Source organism: Chroicocephalus ridibundus, chromosome 9, assembly GCF_963924245.1.
Source record: "Chroicocephalus ridibundus chromosome 9, bChrRid1.1, whole genome shotgun sequence".
NCBI classification, from domain to species: Eukaryota; Metazoa; Chordata; class Aves; order Charadriiformes; family Laridae; genus Chroicocephalus; species Chroicocephalus ridibundus.
Window position 1 is genome coordinate 47,329,289 of NC_086292.1, and position 14,848 is coordinate 47,344,136.

Below are 14,848 nucleotides of genomic sequence, written 5' to 3' on the forward strand. Positions count from 1 at the left end.
CTTACTTGGAGCAGGGAGGCCTCCACACGACCGTTTATACTTGCTCTCCTTCAAAACCGAGATGACTTTGTATAGGTGCCGGAATCCTGTTTTACACTCAGAGGCAAAAATGAACTCTATCTCATCTTCATGGGTTTGAGGGAAAACATAGAAGATATCATGGATCTGTGGAGACAGAGCAGTGGATTATTGTTAACAGCAGGACTCTGGCACTGAAGTCACACACGGTAAGTTCCTCTTACTGCTCAACACAGAAAACACAGCTCACGCTAGCAGGGTGCAGCACTGTCCCTTACTGGCAGAACCAGTCACGCTTCTGAGCCAGGGGGAGTCTGCAGACAGCAGTCACATATGCTGCAGGCTTTTTGCTAGTCTAACTTCTGGCCACCAAATTAATCAAGTTTTTCTGCATCTGCCTTTCTAGCTTTGATACAGAGGTGGGTCCAGCTCCGCAGACACCCAGAGAAGCCAGAGTTCAGTGGTCTCCTCTGTCCAGTGCAGTCTAGAAACCCGCAGGTGAAGGGTGATTCAAAGAAAGATGAGCTGACATCATCTTCCCACTCATGAAGATGCCAACTCTTGCTTCAAGGGACATGGGAGCATTTATAAGCTGCCAGTCAAAAACCACTCCAGCCAGTAAAAATAATGGAGCAAGGACAACTCACTGCACCATCCTGAAACCACTAAGGAGAAAATATGGTACAATAGACAGCACTCGCTGTATAGAGATCGTTCACTGGAAGGCTTTGAGCAAATGTTCTCTGCTGAAAGACCCAACTACCTGACAGTGACTGATGTTCCCAGGGCTTCCTGCACCCTGGCACACCTCCAATGGGATGTCATTTTAGAGACACGGATCTTTATCTGCAGAAGTGTGAACAGCACTCATTTTTACCACATTAGCCTAGCACACTGGTGGCCGGTCTCACAGCAGAGGCCCTAGGGCACACCTTCGAGAACACTGCACACGAATTTATTTCATCAGACCAGATGTAGTTAAGGACAGTTTTTAATAACTGTTAGCAGACTCTTGGGACTTTTTCACCTAATATCACCTAGATACATCTTTGTTGGCTGAAGAATACTTCACCTGTTGGCACTGCTGTTGGTGAACAACTGGCACCAAGAAGCCAGAGGGCATCAGCAGCTGACACTGCGGGCAAGGGGCTGCCCTGGAACGGCAGAGCCCTGGGCTGCGCTCCTAGCTCTGCCTGACCACTGCACAGCCTCAAGCAAAGCAGTTCTGCTTTCACATCCCAAATCTCTGTTCTCTACATACTGTGAACTCTTTACAGCAGGAAGCACAGAATAAGCACAGAACTTGCACAACGGGAATATTCTCGTAGGCAGCACAGTAACACCAACGTTCTCAAGTGCTACAAATAAGGCCTCGATCAGCAAACTGTCAGAGAAGGCTGAAATTCCAATTCTTACATTTATCCAGATGTCTGTTGTTTCTTCATAAATAATGAAAGGTGTAACAGAATCTGGTACAGAATCGATAAGTTTCTGTCTTTCCATTGCATCATCTTCTGTGGGGATGAATAATGCAGGAGGGATCAAGACTATCTGAAGACGAGTTTGGGAACGATCCAGTAAGATGGACCAGATGCTGTTGAGGAGACAGATATTAGACAAAATAACACGCAACCATGAGTATTAGACAGATCTGAAAATCTCGACAGACGCTCATTAGAACTAGGCATTTTGAGGGAGTCGAGAATGTTCAGTTTCAGATTAAGCACAAAGCCACATGTAAAATTTCACCCACATAAACAAATCTCTTCCACAACACAAGAACTTATTTCACTTCATTTCCATTTTGCATAAGCACTGCCGGTTCAAAAGTTTAATTAACTCTATTCTCCCAGATTTGAGCTGTGCTTTAGGGGAGAAAGATAAGAGAAAAATCAGAGGGAATAACGAAGCAGAAAATTTTCAATTGAAATTCCAGGATACTTGTGAAAATACTGATGTTGTAAATCTATACCTGGCAGAGAATAATACCTGGCAGCTAAACGGACTGGCAGCAGACCCTGCCGTACTTCTGATGACTTTACATGTAGCTCTAACAATAATCCCACAAAAAGTAAGATAATGGAGCAAATGTGTCCCTGCATTTCTTCCACATTTTGGGGGGAAAAAATAAATTAAAAAGATGAAAGCCATCTTTAGATTCAAGAACTGGAGAAGCTTCTGGTGAGTTAGAAACACTGTACTACATCATCTACAGGGTTAAAAATGACATGCAAATGTAAGTAGCACTTACAGCAGGTTTTCTGATCAGTAAGTCTGGTCAGCAAGGATGGTCCAGTGGTTAGGGCGCTAGCCTAGGGCCTGGGGGACCTGGGCTCATTTCTCTCCTCAGCCACAGACTTCCTGTGTGACCATGGCAAGTCACTTAGCCTCTCTGGGCTTCAGGTCCCCATCTGTAAAATGGGGACAATAGCACTGCACTCTCTCCCACAGGGATGCTGAGAGGACACATACATCAAAGGCTGTGAGCGCCCAATACCAAAGCAGTAGGGCCAGGTACCAGAGAAAGAGGCAAGGAGGACTCTATTTTGGCTTTTGGAAAAATCGTCCCCTTTGCACAAACAAGTTTGTAGCAATGTAAAAATGAAAGCAGGCTTAAGCTTGAAAACGACAAGAGACCGCTACATTCTGCTTCTAACTGCGTTGCCCCAAACCCTCTAAGCAGAGACAGGATTAACATACGCACTATTTTCCTTCTGGCGTCCACCCAGCTCTAGCAATGTACTCTACTCCTTCAAAGAGGATCTCGAACGGCTGAACTAGCTCTTTATCCACAACATCTGCAATCTGTTGACAAAGCAGCAATTCAGTGACACTGAGATGAACCCCCACAATCAGTTTTCATGCACGATGAGAGTCTGGACACAGAAGACTTCTTCTGTGCAGCTCACGCAATTTAGATTGTTCAGCCTTTGCAACACAGGGGATTCAACCCCATCTGTAGCCAGACACCAGCACAGTAGGAGAGCTGCACACTACCAGCACAGCCAGGGCTGGCACTTGAGAAATCTGGATGCTGCTCACAAATTCATTGCTCATCTCGGACAAGTCACTTGAACACTCAGTTTCCCCATGTAAAGGGGAGGTGATTTGTACCGAGCTATTTTGTAAGGTGTTTTCATCGGTAGATGTTGAACATCCTGCACGACATCCAGTTACCAACGCGGCTCTAATTCACGATACGCAGTTCTGCAGTCTGTCCCTGCTGGGACTGGGAACAAGTCACAGTGGTACCCCAAGGGTTGTGACGCCTTTCCCTGCCTTTGCTGGCTGACGTCAGCATTGCTATCCCAGCAGGCGACTGATGATGGCTCAAGCAGCTCAAGAGTAAATAGAATCCCAATAATGTACGGCTGTTACTGTATCTGTTTGGTAAGATTAATTTCCCAACTGTCCGAAGATCCTGGACTGAGCTACGGAAATTTCTGCATCTGTTAAAAAATCCCAGGGTGAAAGCAAAGTTCATCTCTTTCCATATGTCCAAGCTTTTATAAAGCGATACATTCTTTTTACGATCAAATTTTCCCAATATCTGCAGCCAATCAAGAGACCTGTCACATAAGGTCTAACCACCCACACCTGGAAAATTCTGCTCTGCAGCTGAGTTCATAAACCAGTGGCAGGGAAGGAAAGCACAGCCTTGACAAATACTGCTGTACACACAGACACCAAGTATCTGCACAGGAATGAGCCAAGTGCACTGCCTCCAGAGAAGCCATTAAGCTATAACAACCAAGAAAGTTTATTTGTACTGAACTGGAAAATGAATTGTAGCAAAAAAGAATCACAGAAGTTATATTTGTTTGGAAAACAAGCAGAACATCGGACTTACTCTGCCTTCCGCATTGATTGTCACTTCAGATATCTTGAAAGTGACCTTTGGATTTGCTGTACCTATAAAAACAGATGTTAGCAGTCAGGCACCAATTGTTTGCTTCCAAGAGGGCAGACCTGAAATGTGGATTACTGTGGTGTTATTCCGACAGAACTGGAAGAGACAAACAGCAGAACGCTCTTTGATCAAATAGCCTACTGGCATGTGTGAGAGACAGCACAGAACAAGGCAGGGAAAAGACTGCAAACATGAGGCAGACTCAGCGGATATAATCCTGCGAACAGATCTGATCAAGAGCCATGCTACTTCAAGCCACAGCCAGTCTTCTCTCCCACAAAGGACGCATGCACTAGCTGGAAGTAAACGCTCAGGAGTGATCGGGATGGCAAAGCAAGCTTTGGTTTCCTGTTTGGCTGTTATTCTTGAGGTCATGCGTAAAAAGTGATCCAGTGCTAAAAAGCACCTTTGAAAATTAGAGCAACTCACTTTTAAAAACCTATTGCCACGACTGTTGAGGTTAAGATAACAAAGCCACATATTTGTGTTGAAACTGAAAATCTAAAGTTAACTCTTTACAAACGCCTGCACAAAGCAGCACCTCATCCTGCTGTACAGCACCTGCAGTGCCAAATGTCAGGGCCTGCTCCACAGTGAAGATGGACTATAAAGAATAAAGCCGCTGCCAGCTGATTCCCAAGAAGCCACACGTGGCGAATTCCATGTACTCTGAACATTCTTGATGCTGCTGTGAAGTACTCCCACTTCATCAACCCGGTTTATTTACAAGAACTGATGCACTGAGGTGAAATGACTTGCCTCGGGCCACAGTGCTGGTCCATTTAAGTACTTACCTGCTCCCTGGGAAGAATTTTCTCCACTACCTCAAGCTTTGCCCTCCTGACAATGCACAGAAAAGTGCTATTGCCCCTGCAGCTCAGACTGGAAGCTAAGGCACAGAGATTAAAAATGAGGGATTTGGGTTTTGGTTTTTTTTTTTTTAAAGAGATTTGGGCTTCAGTTTGCTCGTTTTCCTAAACTGCTGAAACTTGGCATGGAACAAAGCTACGACCCTCAGAAATCTGGGTGTATACAAGCACCAAAAAACATGAGGAGTCATCTCTCTCTTCCCAGGCTAACACTGAGCCTTTCTTCCTCCTCGAAACAAGTAGTAGGTCAGGATCATAAGCAGAAAACTTTTCCCAGTGGATCAGGGAATCCACAAGTTCTGAATGAATTCTGCAGCTTGGAATGGTCAGCCAAACAGAAGATATTTCTCCAAAAAATGAAGATTTCAGGAGTGAGGAAAGATAGTGAACCACCATTATCTGAGAGCAACATGCCCTGCTGTAACAGCAGGGAAATCTCAGAAGAACAAGGGTCAGACTGTTCAAATTCGCCCCATACACCTGGCACATGCCAGTGAATCAGCCCCCAGCAGGTCTGCGTAAGTCCCGCTTTCCTGATTCCAATGGAACTCCACTTCATATACTTCAAGCCTGCCCTCACCCTGCTACTGCTGAAGCCTCTGGATCATTTACTGTTTGAAAATGTGACAACAGGGGGTTTTCCTGGTGTGCTGTAAGCATGCCGAGTTCATTGTTCAAAGTCCAAGTGCAATCACGGAAACCAGCGTCCTTCAAACCTTGAACTACCAGGGCACCGCCAGCAGCTAAACAGAAACCCTCCCGAAAAATCAAAAGGCCATAATTCTGCAGCTATTCCCTCAGAGACACAGGGCTATAATGAGAATCAACTCCTCAACAACTCAGATCTGCCAGGATCTGAGACAGCAGCTCCAAAATAGTGACAATCAGATAGGGTTTCCGCCAACTCCTGAGACACCCAGACTCCGAGCTCTTAGTAACCACATGGCTGGAATATCAGCAGTCACCAGTGACTAATCTAACCTCCACAGCAGCAGTCCCCAAACACATTTCCACCACCTGGACACCAATCCAAAGACTACGCAACACCTCTCCAACAACCCCCTGCTCTAGGCCAGGGGAGTCACTGCTGTCAGGCACATGGAATAAAGTACGTGTCTCCCAAAAACAGAGATATAAGGTATCAGGGTCTCACCAGTTTTGGGGTACCGGAAAGAATCTGTTCTTCTTGTCTCCAGCATGGGCGATGTGACATGAATAATTTCCACCTCTGACTCATCATTTTCTTCATAAAGAATTCGAAGAACTTTACCCCCATTCAGTGCTGTAAATGAATTAACATTTCCTGGTCAGAACAACTCCCATTATCAGTTACTGCAGACATCGATATTCTCTCAGGGGCACAAGCAGGTAGGAAGGATGAAGAAAAATCCAAGGTCTGGGATTCACATTTCATTAAGCAAAATACTCTGAGAGTCTTACAACTCCTAGCACTGTTGTGAGACGGAAAGTCTCTTCCCCCAGTAAGATGTGTTCACAAGGTCACTGTAACACGCCCACCGCAGCGGGTAGTTCAAAAGGAGCTATAAGGTTCTTATATCTTGCATAAAGACAAGTAACAAAAAAAAAAAAAAAGCACCTCTGCACTGGACAGCATAGCAGGGAGGAGCACTACTTGTGCCTGTCAGACATGCTGCATCCTCCACACTTACTTGGCTGTGCCTTTGGGCTCCACCAGTAGCCAGTGTATCTGTCAAATTCCTCCTGCAACACGAAAGTAGCCACGCCAGCAGATTTTGGATCCTCCTCAACACTGGCCAGCTCTAAAAAAAGACACAAACGAATCAGTTCATGATGTACTGCAGAATCAAACCAGTTTTGCATTACCCTAAACATGGCCCAAGTTCACCCCCAGGAAACAATTACACGATAATAAATCTGACTTCTCAGCAGATCTGTTTTCTTCTTCTGCCGTGCTCTGTTGATTTACTTAGGGAGGAGCTATTCCTCTCCGACACGGCAACTTCTTTTAGGAAAGGAAAGCGATCCACCCTTCTTACTCCTACCCAATTAGTCTCTCAATTGGCTACGTGCTAATTGAAGAAAGAAAACGTTCTCTCTACCTGAGCCCAGTGAATTGGAACCACAACTTTTGAGAAAAATCAAAGAAAAAAAACCAAAAACAACCCACCCCAAACCTTTCTGAACAACTGAATGGAAAATGTCAGAAAATTATTCAGAAAAATGAAAGCATCAGTATTTCATTCACTGCACAAACCAAAAGTAACCGACTTACATAAGATCTCAACACGATGACATACCCATAGGGCTTCAATATTTTTCCTGTTACCCTGGAGGTAACTTAGCAGCGCTCCATAAATAATTATCATCTGAGAAGGAGTCACCGCTACAGTTTATTTTTAATGTACTTACATAATATTTTAATATTTAACATTTAAATAAGATAAAGCATTATTACAAAGTGTCAGAAATTTTAATTTAACTAAAATTTAAGTGATATAGTTCAAATACAAGGTGATTTAAATACAAAACACAATTGATTTTTGAAAACTGATTTATCCACAATTTACCATTTTCCTTCCTCCAGGATACAGGTCTAAAACAGACCTGGAGAGGGTAAGAAGCGAGGACCTAAGTTACTGAGCGTGAGGGGCCAGCAGAAACCACAGTGCTATTCAGAAACTGTCTATATTGTTTCTAAAAGGCCCGCAGCCCGATTTCACCGACAGAAACTTTCCTCCAGCTCTATTCCGCCCACAGCTCCTCCACACAAAAAGGCTGTTCCGGTAAAAAGGAATGTGCCGTGTTCCAGGAGAAGAGCCCTTCCATATGTATTCAACAAATAACTCACTTTGCCAGATTCCACAGTGCAGGGAAAAGAATCATCGCACAATATTTGCACTAGAAACATGTAGAATTTGACAAAAAAAGGCGGAAACAGTGTCCATTCCCCCAGATTTCAGAAGAACCCCTCCTGCCAATGCTTAATTCAGTCTAGCAAGAACAAGCATAGAAGCGGTGTGGAGATTTTAATTCAGGATGCATTACCATTGTGCACAAATGTTAGCCTCCTTTCTTCCCTGGTTTCTATATTGGATATCCAGATGTCATTGCTATGGATAAATGCAATCCAATTTGGATCAGCAGGACAAAGTTTGGGATCCATACGGATATTCGGACAACCGGTCTCTACGAGAATGGGTCTTAAAGGCTGTTGCTGTTTGAAAGGGAAAAAAAGCACAGTAAACAATGATAACACATGGACAATACAGAAAGTAAACTGGATTACCAGGTTTCTAAGTCCACGGTAGTGTGGACACTGACTTCAAATACACAGGTTTACAACAGAGGAATCTTATCAATTTTAAACACAGAAAAATATTATGCAGGTATTTTATAGGGAAAGTTGTGCTTCTACCATAGCTGCACAGATCCCACTAGGGCTCGTTCAGCAGTGCTGAGGATTAGCCACAAATCAGAAGGCAGCTTCTCTAGAGCCTGGCACACTCTTAAAAACAGCACCATAAATAGGGGCTGGCAGAACATACAATCTTGTCCTCCAAAAGGAACTCAGGGTACAGTAAATTCCCCCTGACAACACGGTTAGACAGACATCAGGCACTTGTTATAATAATAAAAAAGTATTTCAGCTTTGAAGTCCAGCTTCAGCACCAGCAGAATAAACGCTGCTTGTTCTGAAAGTTACACAGACAAATCTTGTAACACATACAGCACCGATTGCTGAACAGGGACCTCTAAACCACAGCTTGGGAACAAAAGCTGCTTCTGATGTGACTTCTCACTACATGAAAGAGCATGGAGCCTTTGTGTGGCTTTTTATTGGCATTGCTACTTATGAAAAATCAACAAAATCTGGTGTTCTGCCTTGCTGCCACGGTTTCTACCATTTCTTGTAATTCTCCATTCGAGTTTCTACAACCATGGAAACGCATCCCTATGGAGGACTTCTCCATGTTTCAAGGGTTATGAAGGCTACTTGCCGCGCTAGTGCAGCAATAACTGATGATCATGCTCTTTTGCTTTCACTCCAAGCCAAAGGAGCCTCTAGCCAGCGCAAGGAAGTACTGCAGTGAGACAGGAGGAGAGACGCGTAAACTCACAGTGAATCCATGAGGGCCTCCATCTTTTACATGATAAATTCCACTCCCAGCCTGAAACAGAAAGGTGCCACTTTCTCGGTGGTAGTCATAAGAGGCAATCCCAATGGTGCCAATTCGCTTCCTCTCCCGCAGCAACTCCTCTTCGCGAGAGTACATCCCATAGTCCAGGATGGCCTGAATACGGGCAGAGAAGCAGAATCAACACCTCTGCTCTGCATGTCTTACTATACTGTCAGAGCGTCTCTGTATGCCAAGCTTCCAGGAGCAGATGGCTGTGCAGACAACCTCCTCCTCCAGAATCCTGCTGGTGGCTAGAAGCCCACTCTTGCTTGTGCCTCTGCCACCAGCACTTGTAGGTGCAGGCCACGATCGGATCCTACACAACTGTAAACCTGATAGCCACTTCTCCCATAGCAAGGCTGGTGTTATTTCCAATATTCACTGTATAAAAAAAATACCAGACTGAAGGTCTGTTATTTCTAGAACGAGCAGGAGAATCTTTGCAAACTTTTGCAAAGCTACAACAGTGACTGGTCTGGTGGGAGGAGAACACAGCATGAATTTTATGTCTGGCTGACAGCCTCAGGAAATAACATGGGAAAAAAACCACCTAATTCCACACGGGGTTTGTCCCACCTCCTCCAGCCTGCCACGGTGCCTGGGGTGGGACTGGTGTGGGCTTGCTATGCTCAGAGGTGAAAAGGGGACACACGTCCCTGTGAGTGGGAAACGGATCCTCTGCTCCGGCATGAGTCACAGAGCCACTGACTGATCCTCAGGGGGGCTCATCACTTTCCCCTGCAAGACAGTGATCATTGGAGACTACAGGCTCCTTCAGCAATTTCCAGGATCTCACAGCAGACAATTTGATGCAAATTAGCACTTGCAGTCGCTGACGGCAAGGGAGGAATCATCCAGCACACGCAGTTTTTATGATGCAAAAAGGCTGTAGCTCCAAACACTGCTGAGAAAGCCGTGCTTGTTTTTGAGATGGCTGCAGAGTTAGCCAAGTACAAGAAGAATCTTAAAACGTTTAAGAACATAAACGCCAAACCTCAATGACAGCTTACAGGTGCCCCAAAGCCTGTGTACTTGCTATGCTGTCAAGAAGCAAGAAAGAAATCAGGACCCACCGGAAAAAGATCCAAAAGAGGCTTCCAGGAAAGCAACAGGACGGCAGCTTTGTTTATGGTTTTGGGAATTTCAGAGTAGAAGAGCGTGTTCTCCCTGTTCTCCCCAGACATTGCTATTGTGAAAGTGAGAAGAAAAAAAAAAAAGTATATCAGCTTTCTGTTAATAATCCAAACACTCTCAAAGGATACCAAGAAGAGTTTCACAGCCCCTTCCTACCAGAGAACGTACTGACAGTCTCTGCACTGCAGCCGTGCTCTGGGAATTTCCTGCTTCACAGAAATTCTAGTCACGGAGAAGGCAGAGAACAAGGAAATACACCCAGGCTTACCCCACGCTGCCTGAAGTGTACCTGTGTCTTCCTGAAGGCTGGGAACCCTTTTATTTCATAAGCTTTTAAAATCAAGGAGGGCCTTTCTGATAAATCCCCCGGCTGGAATACAGCGTGATGCAGCTTGCATTTCAAAGATAATGAGTGTTTAGAAAGGTTTGAATGTCCCTTTCCTGCTCCTCTCCCTCAGTGTTATTCAGATTTCTGAAAGCTCCTGCCAAGGCACATGGGGATCAGCCCAGAGGGTGCCAGATGTGCCCCGGCGAAGGCCAAGTCTGACCTATAGCTCAGGAAGTGGCACGTAGGAAACCAGAGCTCATCTCAGCTGGGGGCACCCTTAACCCACCCTCCATGTGCTTGAACTCAGTATCATTCAAGGATTATGACCCCCGTCCTCCGAAAAGGGGAAAAAGAGGCAGATCAGCAGCTTTCTGACTGCACAACACATGCAAAGACTCTGTGAATCACAAATCAGAGCTTAAGCAACTAGCCTAAGCAGCAAGCAATGGGGCTAGAACACGGTTCCAGCTCCTAGGCCTTTGCTCTGTCAATTGCTTCTCCCCCTAACCCAGTTTTTCATGGACTTATGTTCAGCTGGCGCAGCTTTTGCCAACAGCATTCCTCTGCCACAAGACCTGCTCCAAAAAGCCACACAGAAGGTTGCTCACAGTATCACTTACAGTGGCAAATCACTTCAAGCACAGCTGCAATTTAGAAATGCACAACACAAAGTGAGGCACTGAGGCCAAGAACAATAAATTGCATTAAGTTCTTCATTATCAAAACCAAAAACGTTGAGAAAAACACTTACTCCTTAAGCTGCCCCCGCCCTACGCTGCTATTTATTCCCTCCAGAATCCCCGGAAAACCTACTCCATCTGTAGCTGGGGCACAAAGGACTTTCAAAACTATAATGTTTCGGAAGGAAACTTCAAAGAAGAAAAAGGTTTTACCCACTAGTTGTAATTAAAGAGTAAGGAGATCAAACTGACATAGCCTTTGGAGAGGGGATAGCATACTTGGAGTGAGAGAAAACAGACCGAACAGACTGAACCCATCCTCCCAGACAGGCAACACGCCCCAAAGGACATTTCACAGTTCTTTTCTAGCTTCAACTGGCCTAATGGGTCACCTCCAACCACACCATTTCTGTGGGAGATCATTAGTGCAAGTTTTAATGAGACATTATGATTGTGACACCTGACCAGCCAATCTGGTCTGAAATGCATTCTGATTTAACCGACAGAAACACCGAGCTCTCAAGAACAGTCAAACCCGAACAGCCCCTGCCGTGACTAGTCAAAGCACAGACTGTCACAGCAAGCTTACCCAGGTAGTAGATCCTATCAGAATGAGGTCCTTCAGGATCATTTTTCTTCACAAACGTAAAGTCATGAGGGGCTTTTGCCATCATGTACCCATGATACTTCCGTGTATCTGTGAGCAGTTTCCGAAGCTGGCTCCAGGAATGTCTCTCTACATAGAAAGGTTCCAGTTTTGGCTGCTCCTCTCTCTGGACCTGCTCCTCACGGCCCGCAGTTTCAAAGATTTCAAGGCCCGGCTGTTCAGTTTCCATGGCTGCTGCCATGTTGCATGTTTCTGGAAGAACAGAGTATCAGAGGTTCAGCATTGCCTTCCAGCAGCCCAGCAAACATTCACTGCAGACTCCCAAAACACACCACGGTAAAAATGGTACAAGAAAACCACCAGTTCACAGGGAAAAAAAATAGAAGAATGAAAGGACTAGGAAAGAGACTTCTGCTGTGGAAAACAGGCTACCAACATTCAGCCTTTCAAAATGGGACTAAGAACTTTATAGAGCCACACAGATTTATTGTTGTTTGCCTTTCCCACCCCCCGACATACCAACTACTCAGTTCATGAAGTGGATAAACTCTTCCCTGTTAGGCTCTTACCTGTGTCTTCCTCCCTGTGAACTGCATGAATATCACCTCGCTATAACCAATATTAGAATGGGGGATGATTAGGACTGTAGCAAAATCTGGGACAACCAACAGCCAACAATATCAATAGTTGATTTGGAACCTCCAGGCCACACACGATGGGCCTAGGCAACTGCATGCCCTTATCCCATTATGCTCCTAGAATTTCTTTGGTTTGTTCACGTTTCCTTTCAAACAAAGCTTGGAAGGGTCCAGCAACAATCATCATTATCGTATCATTTCAGGAATATAATTACAAATACTGTACGATGACACCCTTCCAGAATAGTCAGGTCAACCCTCAAAAGGAGAGGTTTTTTCTATATATAGATCGGAAAGGCTGCACAACTGTTCTGCACACTGCATCAGAGCTTGATGGCCTGAGCCTAACAAAAACATTAATATGGATTAAATAAAGCCTTCCCAGGAAAGGCCCACGGAACCTCAAGGCACAGGCTTGTGCAGCACAGCTGCCTGAGACAAAACTCCCTGACGGACTGGCTCTCCTGCTGCTCTACCTCATCACAGAGAAGTGAAAACCACACAACCTACACCTTGGACTAAACCCATTTTAACGCAAACCGCTAAAAGCAAAGTAGGGCAAGTCTGGATTAAAAGTGTGGTTCCACGTTTGACAACACAAACACAATAAACACAGGTCTTTCATCTGAGCTATTTACAACACAAAACCATGGCACAAGTTAAACAGCCCTGTAAAACTGGAAGGAAAGTCCAAACCCATGCACAGAGCAGTGCTCTGCTCAGCGTTAGAAACTGAGAATGAGAATTCAAACCTGAATCAGCAAACTCTCATTTAATTTGCAGAATTCCAACGAGGAAAAATTTCCTTTTCCCACCTACACCCAGATACTGGTACCTCTTAACCCGACCTACTTCTCACACTCCCCTCTCAAGAAAAGAAATAAAAATCAGAAAGCAGCAGACTTTAACAAGCAAACAAGGGCGAGAACTGCCACCCGCCAAGGTGATGTCAGTCCAGGGTAACGCGAGGATCTGCCTCCCAGGGGGTCACCGCGGGCTCTCCACCGCAGCCACCTTCTGCCACGGGAAGCGTTTGGTTTCCACCTTCCTGCAGCCAACAAAGAGCGGCCGCCCCATCCTTCACGCCGGCCCAGGGGACCCTCCGCACTACAACACCCTCGGACGCCTCGCATCCGCAGGGCGCCCCGGAGGGGCAGGGCGGGCCTGAGGAGGGCGAACGGCCACGGGCCTGCCCTTGCCGCCGAGGTCGGAGGAGACCCAGACCTCACAGACCAGGAGGCGCTCTCCAGCGCCGGGGGCAACCGCGAGGCCCGGCCGGGGGCGCAAAGCCAGGCCGCCCCGGGGCAAACCCCCTCCTTCTCCCACCCCACGGGGTACCAGCAGGTCCCCACAGAAGGGAGGCGGCGGCCCCGCTCGCAGGAGGCCACCTCCCCCGAGAACTCTGGCCCCCACAGGGGTCCTCACCGGCCCCGGTACTCACGGCGCTCCGCGGCGGCGATGCTGCCCAGCCGCCCCGCCGGGCCGCTTCCGCTTCCGCCAGGAGGGGCCCCCGGGCCGCGCCAGCCGCGGTGGCGCCCCCTGCCGGAGGGGAGGAAGCGGCGCCGGCCGCACCGAGCACCGCGGGGTACGCGCGTAGGGCGCCGCCTGGCGGCCGGGAGGACCGGGCTGCGCGGAGCCTGCGGTTGGGATGTGCAACACCCCCGTGAACGGCGACCCGGGACACGACATACACTGTCCCTTGCACGGGGACCCGGGACACACACACACACTGTCTCTTGCACGGGGACCCGGGACACAGGCACACACACACCGTCCCGTGAACGGGGACCCGGGACACAGACACGCTGCCCCATGCACGGGGGTCGGGTCGTGCAAACCCCCCCCCAAGCACGGGGATCCTTCAGTTTCAAAAACAGGCCTTTTTTCCTCAAAAAAAAAGCCAGACCTTCCACACCTACACACTTTCCGCATCAAAAAGAAAAATTCCCAGCTATTAATAATGCGTGTTCGGCCCAGGGCACCCACGGGCTCCAGCGCAGCGAGCCCCCAGCCAAATGCTTCTATACATTTCATTTCCCCTTTACAAAGCAAAGCCACTTTTTGTAGAGCAAAGTCTTTTTTGATCCACCATAAACCAGAAAAAATAACTTTGCTGCAGGTGCCCCCTCCTGAATGTGTGCACAAGTAGAAGCCCCGGGACATCTGATGGCTGTTTTTCCCACACCAGCGGCTTGTCCCGGGGGCTTGTTGGCCCCCAAAGGGTACGTGGGGTTTGCCTTCCAAAATAAAGCAGCCTGGCAACTATTGCTACTGCTCGCCTGTCCCTCCACAGCGGCTTTGCAGCCCCAGGGGCTGGCAGAGGTTGGAAATCCTCCGCTCAGAGGCAGGCTGGGGCACGGAGCCGGTGTTTCTCACCGACGCCATGCGGGGATTTGCAGGGAGAACCTTCTGTGGGAGCAGGAGGAGCTGGGAGAGGTCGCACCGGGATGGGATAGAGGAAGAATTCTGCCAGAGCAATGGAAGGCCATGGGCCAGGTGCCCTT

General features: G+C 47.1%; 1 protein-coding gene across 7 annotated transcripts in view; it reads right to left on the bottom strand.

Annotated features, from left to right (window-relative positions):
* DPP8 (dipeptidyl peptidase 8) overlaps nucleotides 1–14,848 on the bottom strand; it is a 31,621-nt gene that overhangs the window by 14,613 nt on the left and 2,160 nt on the right. For 3 of the 7 annotated variants that reach the window (XM_063347380.1, XM_063347386.1, XM_063347381.1), the window contains exons 2-11: nucleotides 11,689–11,958; nucleotides 10,031–10,143; nucleotides 8,898–9,071; nucleotides 7,825–7,993; nucleotides 6,468–6,578; nucleotides 5,951–6,079; nucleotides 3,869–3,930; nucleotides 2,723–2,823; nucleotides 1,435–1,612; nucleotides 6–165 (exon numbers count right to left, since the gene is read on the bottom strand). In XM_063347380.1, the coding sequence (XP_063203450.1) occupies nucleotides 6–165; nucleotides 1,435–1,612; nucleotides 2,723–2,823; nucleotides 3,869–3,930; nucleotides 5,951–6,079; nucleotides 6,468–6,578; nucleotides 7,825–7,993; nucleotides 8,898–9,071; nucleotides 10,031–10,143; nucleotides 11,689–11,958 (1,467 nt within the window). Of the gene's footprint in view, nucleotides 1–5; nucleotides 166–1,434; nucleotides 1,613–2,718; nucleotides 2,824–3,868; nucleotides 3,931–5,950; nucleotides 6,080–6,467; nucleotides 6,579–7,824; nucleotides 7,994–8,897; nucleotides 9,072–10,030; nucleotides 10,144–11,688; nucleotides 11,959–12,275; nucleotides 12,292–13,769; nucleotides 13,831–14,848 lie in introns of those variants that run through there. The other 4 variants (XM_063347382.1, XM_063347384.1, XM_063347385.1 and 1 more) reach the window with 4 other exon arrangements.